Raw genomic sequence first — 15,749 nt, 5'->3', positions numbered from 1 at the left:
ATGGGTAAAAGACACGAACAGACATTTCACCGAAGAGGATAAACAGAAGGCAAACAGGCCATGAAAAGATGTTCACTGTCATAAGCCATTAAGAAAATGTAAATTAAAACCACAGTAAGATATCTCTATAACCTATTAGAATGACTAAAGTAAAAAGCAGTGACAACAGCAAATGCTATTGTGCAAGGATGTACAGAACCCGAATCTCTCCAATGTTGCTGGTGGGAATGTAAAATGGTATAGGCCACTCTGGAAAATAGTTTGGCGCTTTCTTAAACAATTAAACATCCAACTACTACTCAGTAACTGCACCTTTGGGCATTTATCCTAGAGTAAGGAAAACTTAGGGTCATACAAAAACCTGTAGGCAAATGTTTATGGCAGCACCTGGAAACAACTCGAATGTCTTTTTTTTCTTTTTAAAGGTTTTATTTTTTTCCTTTTTCTCCCCAAAGCCCCCCGGTACATAGTTGTACATTCTTAGTTGTGGGTCCTTCTAGTTGTGGCATGTGGGATGCCGCCTCAGCGTGGCTCGATGAGCGGTGCCATGTGCGCGCCCAGGATTTGAACCGACAAAACACCGGGCCGCCTGCAGCGGAGCGTGTGAACTTAACCACTCGGCCAGGGGGCCAGCCCCACAACTCGAATGTCTTTTAAGGGGCAAGTGATTAAACAAACTGGGGTGTATCTACACCACGGAATATTATTCAGCAATAAATAGGAACGCAGTACTAATACACGCAGCAACCTGGATGACTCTCCAGAGAATTCTGCTGAGTGAAAAATGGCAATCCTGAAAGATTGCATACTGTATGATTCCATTTATATAACATTCTTGAAACAAATTTATAGAAATGGAGATCAGATTAGTGGCTGCCAAAGTTAAGGAGTGATGGGAGCAGGAGGGAAGTAGGTGTGGTTGTAAGGGCAACAAGAGGGAACCTCATGGTGATGAAAGTGTTCTGTATCTTGACTGTCCCAAGGTCAGCACCCTGGCTGTGATCTTGCACTACAGCTTTGCAAGCTGTCACCTTTGGGGAACACTGGTTAAGAGGACACCAGATCCCACTGTATTATTTCTTACAATTGTATGTGAATCTACAATTAGCTTAATATAAAAAGTTTAATTAAAAACTATATATAATAAAAAAGTACTAGGTACACAATACATATTTGGTGGAATTAATGGATAAACGAATGAATTCAATTAAACATTTACATCATCTTTACATGAACATTTCAGTTATTAGATAATAAAAATGACAAAAAAACAAAAGGAGACACAGTAAATTAGGCATATTTTAGATAGTCAAATATTTGTTCAGTAAATGATTAAACTAATATGATATGCCAAACTATTGATTTTGACTACAAGTAGAAAATGGTAAATAATTTGCTTTTGAACAAGAAAAACATGAATGAAATCCAGCATTCCAATCTAACTCACACCCTGTGAGTAGATAACGATGCATGCCACGTACATTCTGGGTACAGCTGTCATTTGGATTAATACACTTTTGTGTTTTATTGGCATTGGAGGGAATGACAGTCATTTATGGAATTATGTTTTTAAATGCACAACTTACAAAAGTAGGGGAAAATCCTGTCTTAGTTTTTTTTTAAATATTACTTTAACTCTGTCTAGTCTTACTAACTAAAGGCCTCACTTTGGTGATGCAAAAATATTTTTAAATAATTATATAAAACAGAAGATGACGAGGGCCAGCCATGTGGCCGATGGTTAAAGTTCCATCCACTCCACTTTGGCAGCCCGGGATTCACAGGTTCCGACCCTGGGCACAGACCTACACCACTTGTCAGCCATGCTGTGGTGGCAACCCACATATAAAAAACAGAGGGGGACTGGCACAGATGTCAGCTCAGGGTTAATTTTCCTCAAGCAAAAAAAGAGGAAGATTGGCAGCAGATGTTAGCTCAGGGAGAATCTTCCTCAGCAAAAAAAAAACAAAAAGAAAAGAAAAGAAAAGAAAAAAAAAGAAAAAAACACACAAGAAGATGACATCTGCCTTCAGAGAATTTACAATCCGAGAGGACAGGATGTTCGTATCCTAAACACAGGACATGGGTATGATGTACTGCATAGTACAGTACCTTGAGCACACAAAGTACTAAAATCTTTAGTAAGTTAAAGATTTAAAAAGAAACTGCCATCATTACTCAGAGAAGGGAACATCCCACTGTGATCTATGATTGACTGGAAAATAACTGAAGGTTGGTACAACTAGAAATATTCTTGAATCTGCACAAAGACTGGTGAAGACTTTTCAGCAGGCTGTTAAAAAAGAAGCATTTGGCACTTGTGAGGGGAAAAAGTCTGCCTGGAAGACTAGAAAGATAGAAATAGTGAGAGATGGTGGGTGGATAAAGAACCTTAAAGTAAGGTGAGAAACTTCAAGTCCACAGCATTTTTTTTTAAATAACAAATATAAAGTAACTTTCCCAGGTATTAAAGCTAGAAAACTCATTTGTTTGTTTGCTTGACTTCTAAGTCTAACCTTCATTGTAAAACACCTGCCTTTTGACCTGACAATGTTTGAAGAACCATTAGAACTGGAGAAGCGGAAGTTGTGTTGGTAGAGATCTAACGTCACGTCACGGCTGTGCACTGTACAAATTGCCTGGGCGGGTCGGAAGACAGGTAAGAGATGACTGCAGTCACCACTTCCTTCGGAGCAGGCTCTGTGGTTTTTCACGCCAAGTTAAGCACTTCTACCATTGTGATCTCAAGGCACCAGCTCACTTCTATACTCAAGGGCTCGTCAGAAAGCTGGGATTATTCGATGCATATCCGACTCCTTACACATATTCAGCATTTGATTAAAGACTTGGCCACTCAAAAATGTGCTCTATCAAATCTAAGTCTATGTAACAACTTCAGTCTTTTAGGTAAACATTAAATGAAACAAAACATAATCCAAACGTGAACTGTTACTAAATTTAAAAAAATTCTATTAGAAATGATGTACAATTATTCATTCCTAGTGCCTGACACATGGCAAGGACTTTTAAATGCTGAATGAAGGAATGGGTGAATCGAAATCTGTCGAAGAAAAACCATCCTAAGAAGCAAGTACTGCGAATTATGGAGTAACTTCTACATTAATTGATGATTTGCAGGCAGAAATGGATGCTTTGATGATCTTTAATGTGTTTTAAATATAGAGCACTAAAGATTTCATATAATTGCATTGTTAATGCAAAATTCCATTTACACAGCTAACATTATATTAATCATATTTTGCCCTTGCCTGAATAATGCATGTATGAATACTTTAAATAAGAACTTTTAGAGGTTTGAGAAGCACCTTATTAAAGAGCACAAGAATCAACACACTAATGAGAGAATTTAATACTTCAATTATAATACCTGTAACTAATGAGCACAACTAAGAAATAAATCAAAGAAATAATAAATAAACCAACATAATACATATATCCACAGGAAAAAATAATTACATATAATCTTACCTGGATCCATTTGTCCGGAATTGCCATGGCTAATCTATAGTCAAAGCCACCCCCTCCCTGGGAAATCGGAGAACACAGAGCCGGCATTCCTGAGACATCCTAAGACAAAGTACATCAGCATCATCAGCTCGCGCTGCTCAAAGGTTTACTAAATAGCCTTCTGACAGCAAAGTCAGAGCCAATAAAGAAAAACAATAAATAGGCGCATGAGTTTTTGGAGCATTTTGGAACATAACTGTGAAAGTAGATAAAATTGTGATAGCATATCTCATTTCCTAATAAGATTCTGTGTAATCTCCTGTAAACTGCAGGACAACTTTGATCTCGCAAAGTTATTTTTTTCTTTTCCTTGGTATCACACAGAGAACACAAAATAGTAAACCTATCACTGCTAAAGCACAGTTTCTTTTTTTGTGGTGAGGGATTGGCCCTGGGCTAACATCTGTTGCCAATCTTCCTCTTTTTGCTTGAGAAAGATTGTTGCTGAGCTAACATCTGTGTCAATCGTCCTCTATTTTGTATGTGGGATGCTGCCACAGAGTGGCTTGATGAGATGTGTGTAGGTCTGTGCCCGGAATCCGAACCCATGAGCCCTGGGCCACCGAAGCAGGGCACATGAACTTAACCACTAAGCCACTGGGCTGGCTCCTAAAACATAGTTTCTTAGACTTATATTTGGGCTACTGTATGAACACTTTTTACTAGCTGTTGCTTTCATAAAACACAAAAATACATGTGGCATATATCTGTTATACCTGTTCCCTCTGTATATAGCACTGACATGGAGTGTACTTGGTGAGCACTTAGCTTCCAATGAAACGGAAAATAGAGTTAGTACATTAAGAGTGAAGCAACAGATGACTTTCACTACAGTCAGTCACGCTTGCAAAGGGGCTCTGAGGTCATCTAGCGGATCTCCTCATTTAGAAGATACAGAAACCAGGGCTTATTGGGGTGTAGGGCTCTCTAAAGATATCTGCTTCTCAAAGGCAGAGCCAGGATTCAGATGTCAGGCCTTTCGACAGTGTCTTTCTACTCTGTCATGCCACCACTAGGTTATGATAATCAAATAAAAAAACAATCAAACAGGTAAGTAAAAAAAAGAAAATTGGTATAAGGACCCCACTGTAACAAAATACATTATTGTAAAAACTGCGGCAAAATATGAGCCAAGTACTAGCAATTCTAACTCCACAATGTTTCAAATAAATCCTTTCCCTTCGCTCCATTTCTACAGCCACTATCTTACTTAATCTTCATTTTGCTTGCTTGGACCATTTTATTTCCAAATGGAACCCCCCATGTCCAGTTTCTTTTCACACCCACTGCTGCCAAATTAACATCTTGTGAGTCTGTTCCTATTACTGCGGGTCAATAGCTTTCAACAGCCAACAACTGAAAACTTAAACTCTTTCGCTTAAATTCAACAATCATACTTTCAGCATTGATGATATAATTTACTCTCTGATGCCTCACTTGCTATTGGAATGTAAGACTCATGAGGCAGGCGTTTTGTTGCTGTTGCTGTCGTTCCCTGATACACGCCAGGAGTCTAGAGTAGTGAAGAGGACCCGGCACAAAGCAAGAACTCAATAAGTATTTGCTAAGTGGATGAATGAAGATGCTTTCAAGGATTTAAAGATAAACAACACATAATATTTGACCTGCAGGATTGATAAACTAGAACCTGAATAAACATGCACACACTTACTGTCATGAAATGACAATGTGATGTAGTGGTTATTATCATTAACTGAAGGAAAGAGAAAGTGCAATGGAGAGACCTACATCTTTCCACCATTATTTCCACTATTTCATTTCAAGTATTAAAAACATCATCAGCTTTGAGATAGTTACTCCTCCCTGTGGTTGTCACAAGCTTTTCTATGCGTGTCATTGCCGAAGCTCTTCCTTGGATTATTATCCTTACTTCCTATAAAAGATTATCACATACCCTGAGCTCTCTGCGACCTAACGCACACGCTTCCTCTTCCGTAAGATCATCCCCAAACTCTTTCCCCAAAAAAGCTGGAAAAAAAGAAAGAGATGACCTCCCTGGAATTCCAAAATAATTCATTGCTTTCTAACGGCAGAGAGGTACAGTTAAATACGAGAATATGGTGAAACACATCCATAAGAAAACAAAATATTTCTCAATGATATCTTATTTCTATATAGTACTTTATAGTTTACAAAAGTGAAAAAAGAAATTTAAAACAGTGAAAAAGAATGAATGGTTAAAAGAAACCACTTTAAAAGAAGTTATACTTATCAAAATATGTCACATTTTCACAGATATGATAGGTATTCAGTTCAATTCCTTATAAACACTGACTGAATATGTATTAAATATCAGGCACCTATGTTAGACACTTGAATTACAGATACAATGCCTTCCCAGAAGAGTTTTCATAAGACTGGTGATAGGCTGGTATTAAAAATCAAGATAAGGGGCCAGCCCAGTGGCGCAGCAGTTAAGTTCGAAGGTTCTGCTTCTGAGGCCCGGGGTTCACCAGTTCGGATCTCGGGTCCAGACGTGGCACTGCTTGACAAGCCATGCTGTGGTAGGCGTCCCACATATAAAGTAGAGGAAGATGGGCACGGATGTTAGCTCAGGGCCAGTCTTCCTCAGCAAAAAGAGGAGGATTGGCAGCAGATGTTAGCTCAGGGCTAATCTTCCTCAAAAAAAAAGAAAATTAAAAATCAAGATAATTTTTTCAAGAAAATAATAAGGTGTATTCTGTATTTGGTCTAATGGTAGTTTTAGGAAATAGTTTGATAGGAAATAAAATCTAAGAAAAATATTTGGACACCAACTGGTCTTGACTCCTAAATCTGAATCCTAGAAAGCTGCCCCTTTAATGAATATGAGATATTTGAAGCTTTCTTTTGAAAATGGAGAGTTATTGACTACTCTTTTAAAATCTAAAACTAAAAAACAGATTAACATAAAGGTCACTAGCATAAATATACTTCAAATATAAACAAGTTGATACCAACACAGAATAGTAAAATAATCATAAGTGTTTCAAATGAAGTTAAAATAGTTTTAGTTCTTTAATATTTAAAGATTACTTATGACTATTCTGGAGTGGGGGGAGAACCTCAATTAAAAATGTTTTTAATTAATATAAAAAATATAATAATGTGGAATGGTCGATATATTCTAGAAAAAAAGGCTTTAAATTTAATAACTGACTTTATAAATAAATTCAAATTTCTACTGTAGGACTTTATATAAATTATATTACTTATTCATTATACCACATTGCTTTCTCTTTTTTTTAAAGATTGGCACCTGGGCTAACAACTGTTGCCAATCTTTTTTTTTTTTTTCTGCTTTATCTTCCCCAACCCCCTGTACATAGTTGTATATCTTAGTTGCAGGTTCTTCTAGTTGTGGGATGTGGGACGCCGCCTCAACATGGCCTGAAGAGCGGTACCATGTCCGCGCCCAGGATCTGAACCCTGGGCCGCCGCAGCAGAGCGCGCGAATTTAACCACTTGGCCATGGAACTGGCCCACCACATTTCTTTCTTAAAAAAAAAGTTCATGAGGATCAATTTCACATTTTGAAGTGACTCCCACTAGACAGAAAAGTGATGTATTGAAATTGAAGTAGTTTTCAATTTAAGTAGAATAAATTGAAGACACATCTTGTTAAAAAAAAAAATCTAAAACCAAGTAACACAAAGTCGGCTAAAGTCTCAAAGTTTCATTGGTAGAAACACTGATAATCAGACAAGAGCTCCCTAGATGATGAAACTATTCTACTTGAAATGAACGGAAAGATCAATGTAACAATTTTAAGTTTCATGAATTAAATAATTGCTGCTTTTTCTTCAGTACCCACTTTTGATTTGTGCTGTCATTAATTGTTTGTAGTAATTTGAAACATAATGTCTCTGCTTTGAATTGCCATAAATATAACTGGCAAACTAATTAACTTTTTTGATGTTTGACAGATAAAATTAAAATATATAAAAGACAAACTAAAAGTTTAAAATACACTCTGATTGATGTTAAAAGATATTCAGCACATAAAGTATTAGCAAGACTTATAAGCTATGACCACATGCAGGAAGGGAGAGCATGTGAAATAATACAGGGTATCAAAAGGGTATTATAATTGTGGATTTTTAAAAATTCTATATAAGAATTTATTGCAGGAATTTAGGGTCCATCGCTCTATTTCTATTCCTAGAAGATATTTAGAAGGAAAGAGGCCTAAAGAGAGTAACTGGTCTCTATCCAGAGATAAACAAGGGAATCATACCACCTAGCTGGAGTTTGGGGTTTTGAGAAATGATGGACAGAAAAAAGCCTGTACACATAAAAAACACCACAGGAAGGAGACTGTCACCTCTGCATTCATTTCAGTGAACTTAATGCCAACAATGTGAGAATACACCTTAACTCTGAGTCTTCTAACAATAGTCTTACTATTTTTATATGCTAACCACAACACTTCGTATAGAACAGTTTTAACATACTAAATCCAATTTTAATAATAATTCTTAGTTAGAAAACTCAGAAAACCAAAGGGATTTTACTATAAAATCTAAATTAGCATAGGCATTTAACAAACTTCTTAATTTATCACATTTATCACCAAGAGGGGAATTGTCAATTATGTATATACCGAATTCTATCATTACATTGCAGCTTTGGGACAGTTAATCAGGAACCTTCAGTACTCATGAATAACTAGTGAACATTTGGCAGCTGGAGAGCAGGTACGTAAACAAGAAAGGTAAGCGCATCAGAAGCAGAGAGGCTGCAGAGAAGTGTGCGGGCAGCCATCCATACCACTCTAACGACTAAACCAGGAAAGAAAAGATAAGTAAATAAATAGATAGGCGCACATTAATATTCAATTCTTTTCTCTGCTGAAGGTCTCATGGTGAAGAACCTGTCCACTGATTAGGATATTTCACTTTCTAACCACTGGCATTTTCTCAACAATGGAATGATAAGTAATTAGCGTACACTATCTGCTAATAGGAGAACTGAATTCTAAAGGATATGCTGCCTACACAAGGCAGCTGCACTACAGTCAGGGAACAATTTCAGTTACGCAATTATTGATAACGTGAGACTGATTATTCAAATAGTGTGTGCTGACCAACGCTCTCCATTAAAGGGGGTCAGAGGGCAGAGATCATTATGGCTTTACCTCAGCTATTGTGATAGAATCCGGATACAACGTGTGAACCAAATGATTGGCCAGCATGAGATAAGTCAAGGCGTCTTCATCTACTTGGAGTCCAAAATATTCATGGTAATCACCTGAAAAGCTTGCACCTAGAGAAAGGAAAATCAACATGGATGCATTATGTTAACACGCAAGTCTTAACTCTGCACAAATGCCCCCACCAACTAGTTTGTTGATATCAGTTCTGTTATCATAGGAAAGTGTAACGAGTCTCGATACCACACAACGTTACCATCAGCAAATCTATGATCAACTTAGAAAAGTACTCCACATCAACTTCCAGAGTTCGGACAATACTACAATTCAATTTTTGTTTCACAAAAGCAAACAAACAAAAACATTTGATTTAAAATTTTAATTTAACTTTAACTGAATTTTACGGCAGAAAAATAAAATGAAACGATACTGAAGAGAATTCTAAATTTCAACTTTTAGATATATTTTTTTGTCACATCAAGAGATGTTAATGTTAGCTAGCTCCTATTAGGGACCTGTGACATAAAGAAAAGCAAATATGAAAAACATCATAAAATTAAGACATAATGTTTATAGAATTTTAATATGGGCTTCCATTTATCCAATATGGATTTCCTATGACGACAAAAAGATTTTAACATTCTCCTACCTCCTTCCACCTCCCCTTCCTCCACCACCTAATGTGGGCTGCTTATGGCATATTTCACTTATTGGGTTATACTGTTTACTTTCTATTCCTTCAGTTGTCTGCTCTTATTTTTAATTAAATCAAATTAGTGCTCAACACCTACCTATTTTTCCTCTGCTTCCCTTTATCTAAATTCTTTATTTTGACTCACTTTTTTCAGTTTGCTGGATTCCATCACTGAAGGATATTTTCATGTATAATTATGGACATTTTATTCCACAGGCTCTTTCAAATTTATAACTCTATGGCAATTCAACTATCAAATTCTTGAGTGACACTTTGTTTCCCTAAGGATTTTGTAGACATTGCTGATGGCAATGGAGTAGTTCATATGAGTCCAGCCCTTTTTTCATCCATGCAGGTAAATTGCTTTTTCTTGCTAAATGTCACCTGATGAACTTCTCTTTATCACTGAATTTTATAAATTAAACACTCTGTGTCTTGATGTTAATTGCTTTATCTCAATTTTTTTCTGATATATTATGCGTTCTTTTGCAATTTTAGTTTCGGTTTTTTCCCTCTCATTTCAAAGGGGGAAAACATGTTAAGTAACTCAGAGTGTGTTTCTTTACCATTTCATGGGCTCTCTACCCATAAAAAGCATATCCCATATCCATGGACTTCAGTTCATTTCCCCAATTCCAAAATTCCTAGGAAAATACCCAGCCCTCAGCAGAGGGAGTTTCTACAGGGGCATGTAGGAGTTTTAATCTAGAAGAGGACCTTTCCGGAATTTGGCCACGCTTGCCTTTTTCATCCCCTAAGTCAGCTTCTCTCCAAACTGGAGAATATGCATCAAACCTGTCATGTTTTATAGATTCAACTTCTTTCCTAGGAACATTTCACGGGGGCAGCACCAGGGCCAAAAACAGATAGCAGCATGCTTTGAATAAAGCTTCTTTCCTTGGCAGCCACTTTTCCAGATTTACAGCCTAAAGTCCCTTTTTTGGAGTGGCTGTTGCTGGTAAATATTTGGTCATTAAAAAATAATAACTGTTCGCCATGTGATCTATTGAGGCATTAGGATTCTGTGATCCTACTTCTTTGTACAATTTTTAAACTAAAGATCTCTGATCAATATTTTAATTACAAATTAATTTACAATTTAATTTTAACTGAGTACATCTATATTTAAAATATATATACTTTCTTCAATGTCTAATATGCAAAGGAACCCACACGTTCACAAATGTTCTCATTTATTCTTTTTGTTATTTATTTTTCATTGCAAATGCTGTCACGTTCACAGGCTGAGTATGCTGCAATAAATACTTTCCTTAAAAAACGTTTTTAAAAGAAAGCTACATACTAAGGATAGCATATTATTAAGTAGATATATTTCAAGGAGAATCATTGTCTTTCATTTGTTTATACAATGTACTTATATCCAACCTCTTGCCAAAAAAAAAATCAGAAGTGACTAGAGAAAAGCAATACACATCAGAACTAATGAAATCCAAGCCAACAATAACAGTCATTGCAGCTTCTGTAACTGAACCCCAAACTTGGTTATATTCTTCCAGTAAAAAACAAAATAAAATCATTAGTTATGTCTGTAACACATCAGGCTACCTACCAATTCCATGGTGATGATAGAGCATGGATGTAACACCATCAAAACGAAACCCATCAAAGCCATATTCTTCCAACCACCATCTTATGTTTGACAGAAGGAATCTTAAAACTTCCCAGCTAAAATATTAGAGAAATATACATTTAAGAACAATGTATATAATGCTTTCCTTAATTGTTATACAACGTTTGCTGAGAGTTTGAATTAAAATTATAAATCTCTCTCTTAGGAACCATGATGTTTAAAGGAATAATCTCATAGAAAAACCAAAAACTACTAATAATTTACTTCATTTGTTTGATGAAATTCATTCAAAAAGGAAAAATTATTAAATGTCTTTAGCCACAAAAATCACTTAATGTCTGAGAAAAACAGAAAAAATGTGTAAGTCGGGTCTGAAGTGCAGGGACTCCGTCATGTTCAATGTTGTGCCCCCAGCCACTGTGCACTGATTAATACACAGTAGTGCTTACCCCCCCAAAAATCTGTTACTTATTTGTGAATTTTCATCAAGATTTTTCATGTAACATAACCAGTTATTTAGTTTCTCCTTCTAGAAAATATAATTTCATTATCAGTAGAAAAACTGCCTTCAGTGTTTGTCTGCTTAAAATAGTTCCTCGTTCTATAATTTCAAACAGATGCAATTCGGAATAAAAAGTAAGGGAAAAAAGGACTTAAAATCAACCACACGATAAGCAATACTACATTACTAGATTACTGCTTTCCGGGGGTTAAAAAAAGAGACTTAATTACTAAAAACACATGTTTCATAAAGGAAGAAGTTCTACAAGGTAAAGAGTCCTACATCCATAAAAACAGAAAGAGAACAAAGAACTGTTATAACTCAATTAAAAACGCCACATGAAACCAGCTTATTTCAGACAAGTGAAAAGAGGGCCTCAGCAATTAGTATTTTCTAGTCATACGGTTATGGGTGAGTTCTCTATCTTATTATAACTGTGGTTTCAAGACTTTAATACCTCATTTAGTTTAATGACAAAGCAGTAAGAGTGTACACAAATCTCTAACCCAGTTGAAATTTATGCATTTTCTTAAACTTTACATATATTAAAGAGCAATCCGACATGAGTGGAGATGAGGTCATCACAATCAACTCCAGAATTGTAAATCTAAACTTTGGGGAAAGATGAGTGTTCTGGGTAATTAACTGCTTTAAATAAGTTGCTTTGAGTTCTGAAAACTTACTGAAAGTTAAAAAAAGAAATGAAAAAACAGAAATCCAAGCAATCCAGTAGATAGGAAAAGGGAGCCAGGAGGTTGGTTCTAGATTGTTACGTCCAAGCCATGATAAAGGTAGAATTTGATTATGTTTCTATTAATACATATTCATGTAGGGTTTAAGGAAAAAAATTCTGTTTAACAAAAACAAATGAATGAAAAGAAAGAGGTATTCTTCAACAGAATGAGATCAAAATTACTCTATTTTGTATAGGAATTTCTAATATTTAAACTTTCTTTGAAGATGTTTTTTAAATTAATAAACTACTTTTTTTTTTTACAGCAGTTATAGGTTCACAGCAAAATTGAAAGGAAGCATATCTATACTTTTTAAACAAGTTGCTGTACGAATATTTCAGAAGGGAGACAAGAATAAATTTGCATATCAATAATCCTTTGTAAATAATGTTTTGGAAAGGATATATCTTTTTCTAATTTGGCCATTTGACTCGTAATGCGTATTTTACTTTTGAAAGGTAAATTGAAAGATATTTTTTTGCCAAAAATATCCCAGAGTAGGAACAAAACCTGTTTAAATACTAAATATCTTGGGTAGATGTATGGAGATACGACCCTGTAACCCAGAGAGGACAAACTGTCTGGCCTGTGACAGGCACCACTGCTTTGTTTAGCTTGCAGAGTACTTTAAATTTTTCAGTTTCGATTTCTGTAGACAGAACATGTATTTTCTAGCTCATCCCAGTCCCTGCCTGCCAGTCCACATTTTCACATACCAACGCTATTTACTTATTTACATCACCAGCTCGGGCTTGTGAACACTTGCTGTCAATTTCTAACATAAATATCATGGACTGGATGTTTTCCGGGTAGACACAGGTTCAAATGTAAAAACTGTGTCCTAATATCCCTACAAAAATAAAAGAAAAATAAGAGCCAATGTTACAATTCAACGAAAAACAGAAAAAAGAGATGACGTGAATTTAATAACTGGAAAAAAAGCATTGCCCAATATCACATAGTTGATTAAAGGCAGAGTTACTAAATGTCCTTCCGATTCCTGCTACTACAATATTTAATCCAGTCTCTTTTTGACCAAAAGGAGTAATAAAATTGCATTTAACATATTAAAAGAAAAAGACATCTTTAGCTGTAACTATGTGAGTAAAGAGATTCTCGGCATGGATGAACAGGAGAAGAATTTCCGGCGGGGATCAGAAAAGAAAGAATAAGAACAATGGAGGATCTAATTAAAAAGTTCTAACAGGTTAAAAAAAAACTAAAGTCTATTCTTCAAACCTCTAAAATGCTCTTAAACTGAAACAATGGCTAAACAACATAAACAATCCTAAAAAAAATCACCACAAGATTAAACTAATAGGAATAAATCAAACCTGTACTGCTTTCAGAATAATTGGTTTGATTATATTTTATGAATCATTAATGAAACATAAAATAGATGTGTTGTCTCTAGAGACAGAAAAGAGACACTTAAAATTTACAGGAGAGCAAACTTTCTAGAACAGAAATAGTAAAGAAATTAAATTTGGAATGTTTTATTTTTTTAACAAAATCTCAGGCAATACATAACAGGAAAAACAACCAGGCTTAAATTTTTAAAGTTAGTAGCAACAAATGAAAATGAAAGCAAAAGTTAAATATATCAATTCTCGGATTATATCCATTTTCTAAAAATAGTTTAGTAAAAAGAGTTAAGTAAAACAAACAGACTAGTATTACAAGGGTAACATTTTATAAACCAGCCTTTGTTGTTTAAGAAAAAATGAACTATCAGTGCAGAAAACAGGAGCAAAGACAGACTTATAAATATGTTCCCAATATTTCTGTGGTCCAAATGTTTTGTCTCTGATCATCTTAGCATGACAAATCTAGACAGAGTAATTCACTCTCTATAAAATCAGTGTCCTGATGAAAATAATTTTAAAACACATTCTTGTATTCAGGTCACAAAATCAGGTTTACGGATCTAGCAAGACAGAGAACCAGGAAGACTGAGGTTGGAGTTTATAAAATAACCCCCATGCACATGAATACTTGCATGAACACAATTCAGAACTCAAAGTTAAAAACGGTAGGTCATAGAGCATTTATAGTGTTATTGAAACGAAGATGTAGTTTTCTTTTTCTTACACTATGTAAACATCCAACTTAACGGAGACAATGTATTTAACCATTATGTATATACATTTATCCCAGATCACTGTACTTCAATCACAAGAGGAAAGCTGAGCCAGGGGTCCTCCAGACCACCTCTAGGTCCAGTGATTCACTGGGAGGACGCACAGGACACAGCTATGATTACAGCAAAAGGATAAACAGCAAAATCAGCAAAGGGAAAGCACACGGGGCAAAGTCTGGAGGAGTCTAGGCGCAAGCTTCCAAGAGTCCTAACCAGGTGGAGTCACAACAAATTCCTCCAGCAACAAACTCTCACCACACTTGTGAAGTGCTGTCTATGGGGAAGCTGATTAGAGACTCAGTGCCCAGCAGGTTTATTGGGTGGCTGGTGACTGGGTATCCTGTGTCTTAGCGCGTGTCAAAATCTAGACTCCCAGAAGGAAAGCGGGTGTTCAGCATAAGACACATTGTTTATAGCAGGAGTTTAGGAGCAGGGAGCCATTGTTTTCAATTCCAGGAATGGTGAGAACCTTCCCGAAACCCAAGTTCCCAGCCACAGGCCAAGCGCCAATCTCGCAGGCAGGCGCTTCTAAGGATAGCAGTTTTAGTCCACCTATATCAGCTCTTTTCTGCACAAAAGCAGAGCCTAATATTTGTTACATAATTATAAAAGACTTACTATAGGTTACTGGAGAAAAAATTCTTCTAAAGGCATTTTATTTCAGACAGACTCAACCTCAAAACCAAGAATCTAAATACCTAAGGACCCCTGGCTGAGGTACTCTGCTCTGTACTCTACCTTCCAGCCATCACATGGATAAAATCATGAAGCTTGCACGTGAATGAACTAGTTCACCGAATCTAAGATTTGCCTTTTAAATAGGACACTAGAACAAGCTTAAGGAATATGTACCAGTGAAAATACAAATTTCTGAAAGATGTCTATTGCTATTTCAACTATCATAATTTTCAAATTCAGCACCCATAAATTCCATTTTTCCTTCTTTGGGGGGTTGAGAAGAAGAACAGTTATGATGTATTCCAAATTACAACTGCATTAGAAATATTACTCAACATGTAGTAATAAATGAACTGAATCATCTCACTTGAATGGTTTGCCTTGAGTCAAAGTATGAAAATGTCTGGCAAAGGGTACAATAAAAAAGGCAATTTACTTTTCCTACCTCAAAATGTCATCAGACAGCCTATAACACAGTTGATATATTCAGTTGATTAGAGTCCCATAAAGACAGAAAGCGGAATTTAAGAGCACAGTTTTACTTGGTGTGTCCAGCAGACAAGGCGGGGCTCTGATTTTAAGACCAGACCATTGACACATGGCTTTTAAAGCCTGTCCTTAGAAACCACAGGGCAGCCTAGTTTCCAAACAGTTATGGAGCCAGGTGCTAACTTTCAGAAGGTGATGCCAAAAGATATATCTTAGTGGCCAGCATGAATGTGTATGAAAA

The 15,749-nt window shown here is 36.0% G+C and overlaps 1 protein-coding gene across 1 annotated transcript in view; it reads right to left on the bottom strand.

Moving 5' to 3' along the window:
• Window positions 1–15,749, bottom strand: part of GBE1 (1,4-alpha-glucan branching enzyme 1) — a 265,131-nt gene that overhangs the window by 71,521 nt on the left and 177,861 nt on the right. Inside the window, exons 8-10 of the mRNA XM_070488680.1 lie at window positions 10,945–11,060; window positions 8,666–8,793; window positions 3,490–3,588 (exon numbers count right to left, since the gene is read on the bottom strand). Coding sequence (XP_070344781.1) covers window positions 3,490–3,588; window positions 8,666–8,793; window positions 10,945–11,060 — 343 coding nt within the window. The remainder of the gene's footprint in view (window positions 1–3,489; window positions 3,589–8,665; window positions 8,794–10,944; window positions 11,061–15,749) is intronic.

This window comes from Equus asinus, chromosome 18 (assembly GCF_041296235.1).
Source record: "Equus asinus isolate D_3611 breed Donkey chromosome 18, EquAss-T2T_v2, whole genome shotgun sequence".
NCBI lineage: Eukaryota > Metazoa > Chordata > Mammalia > Perissodactyla > Equidae > Equus > Equus asinus.
The sequence above is the reverse complement of the archived record's forward strand: the minus strand, read 5'-3'. Positions and strand labels throughout refer to the sequence as shown.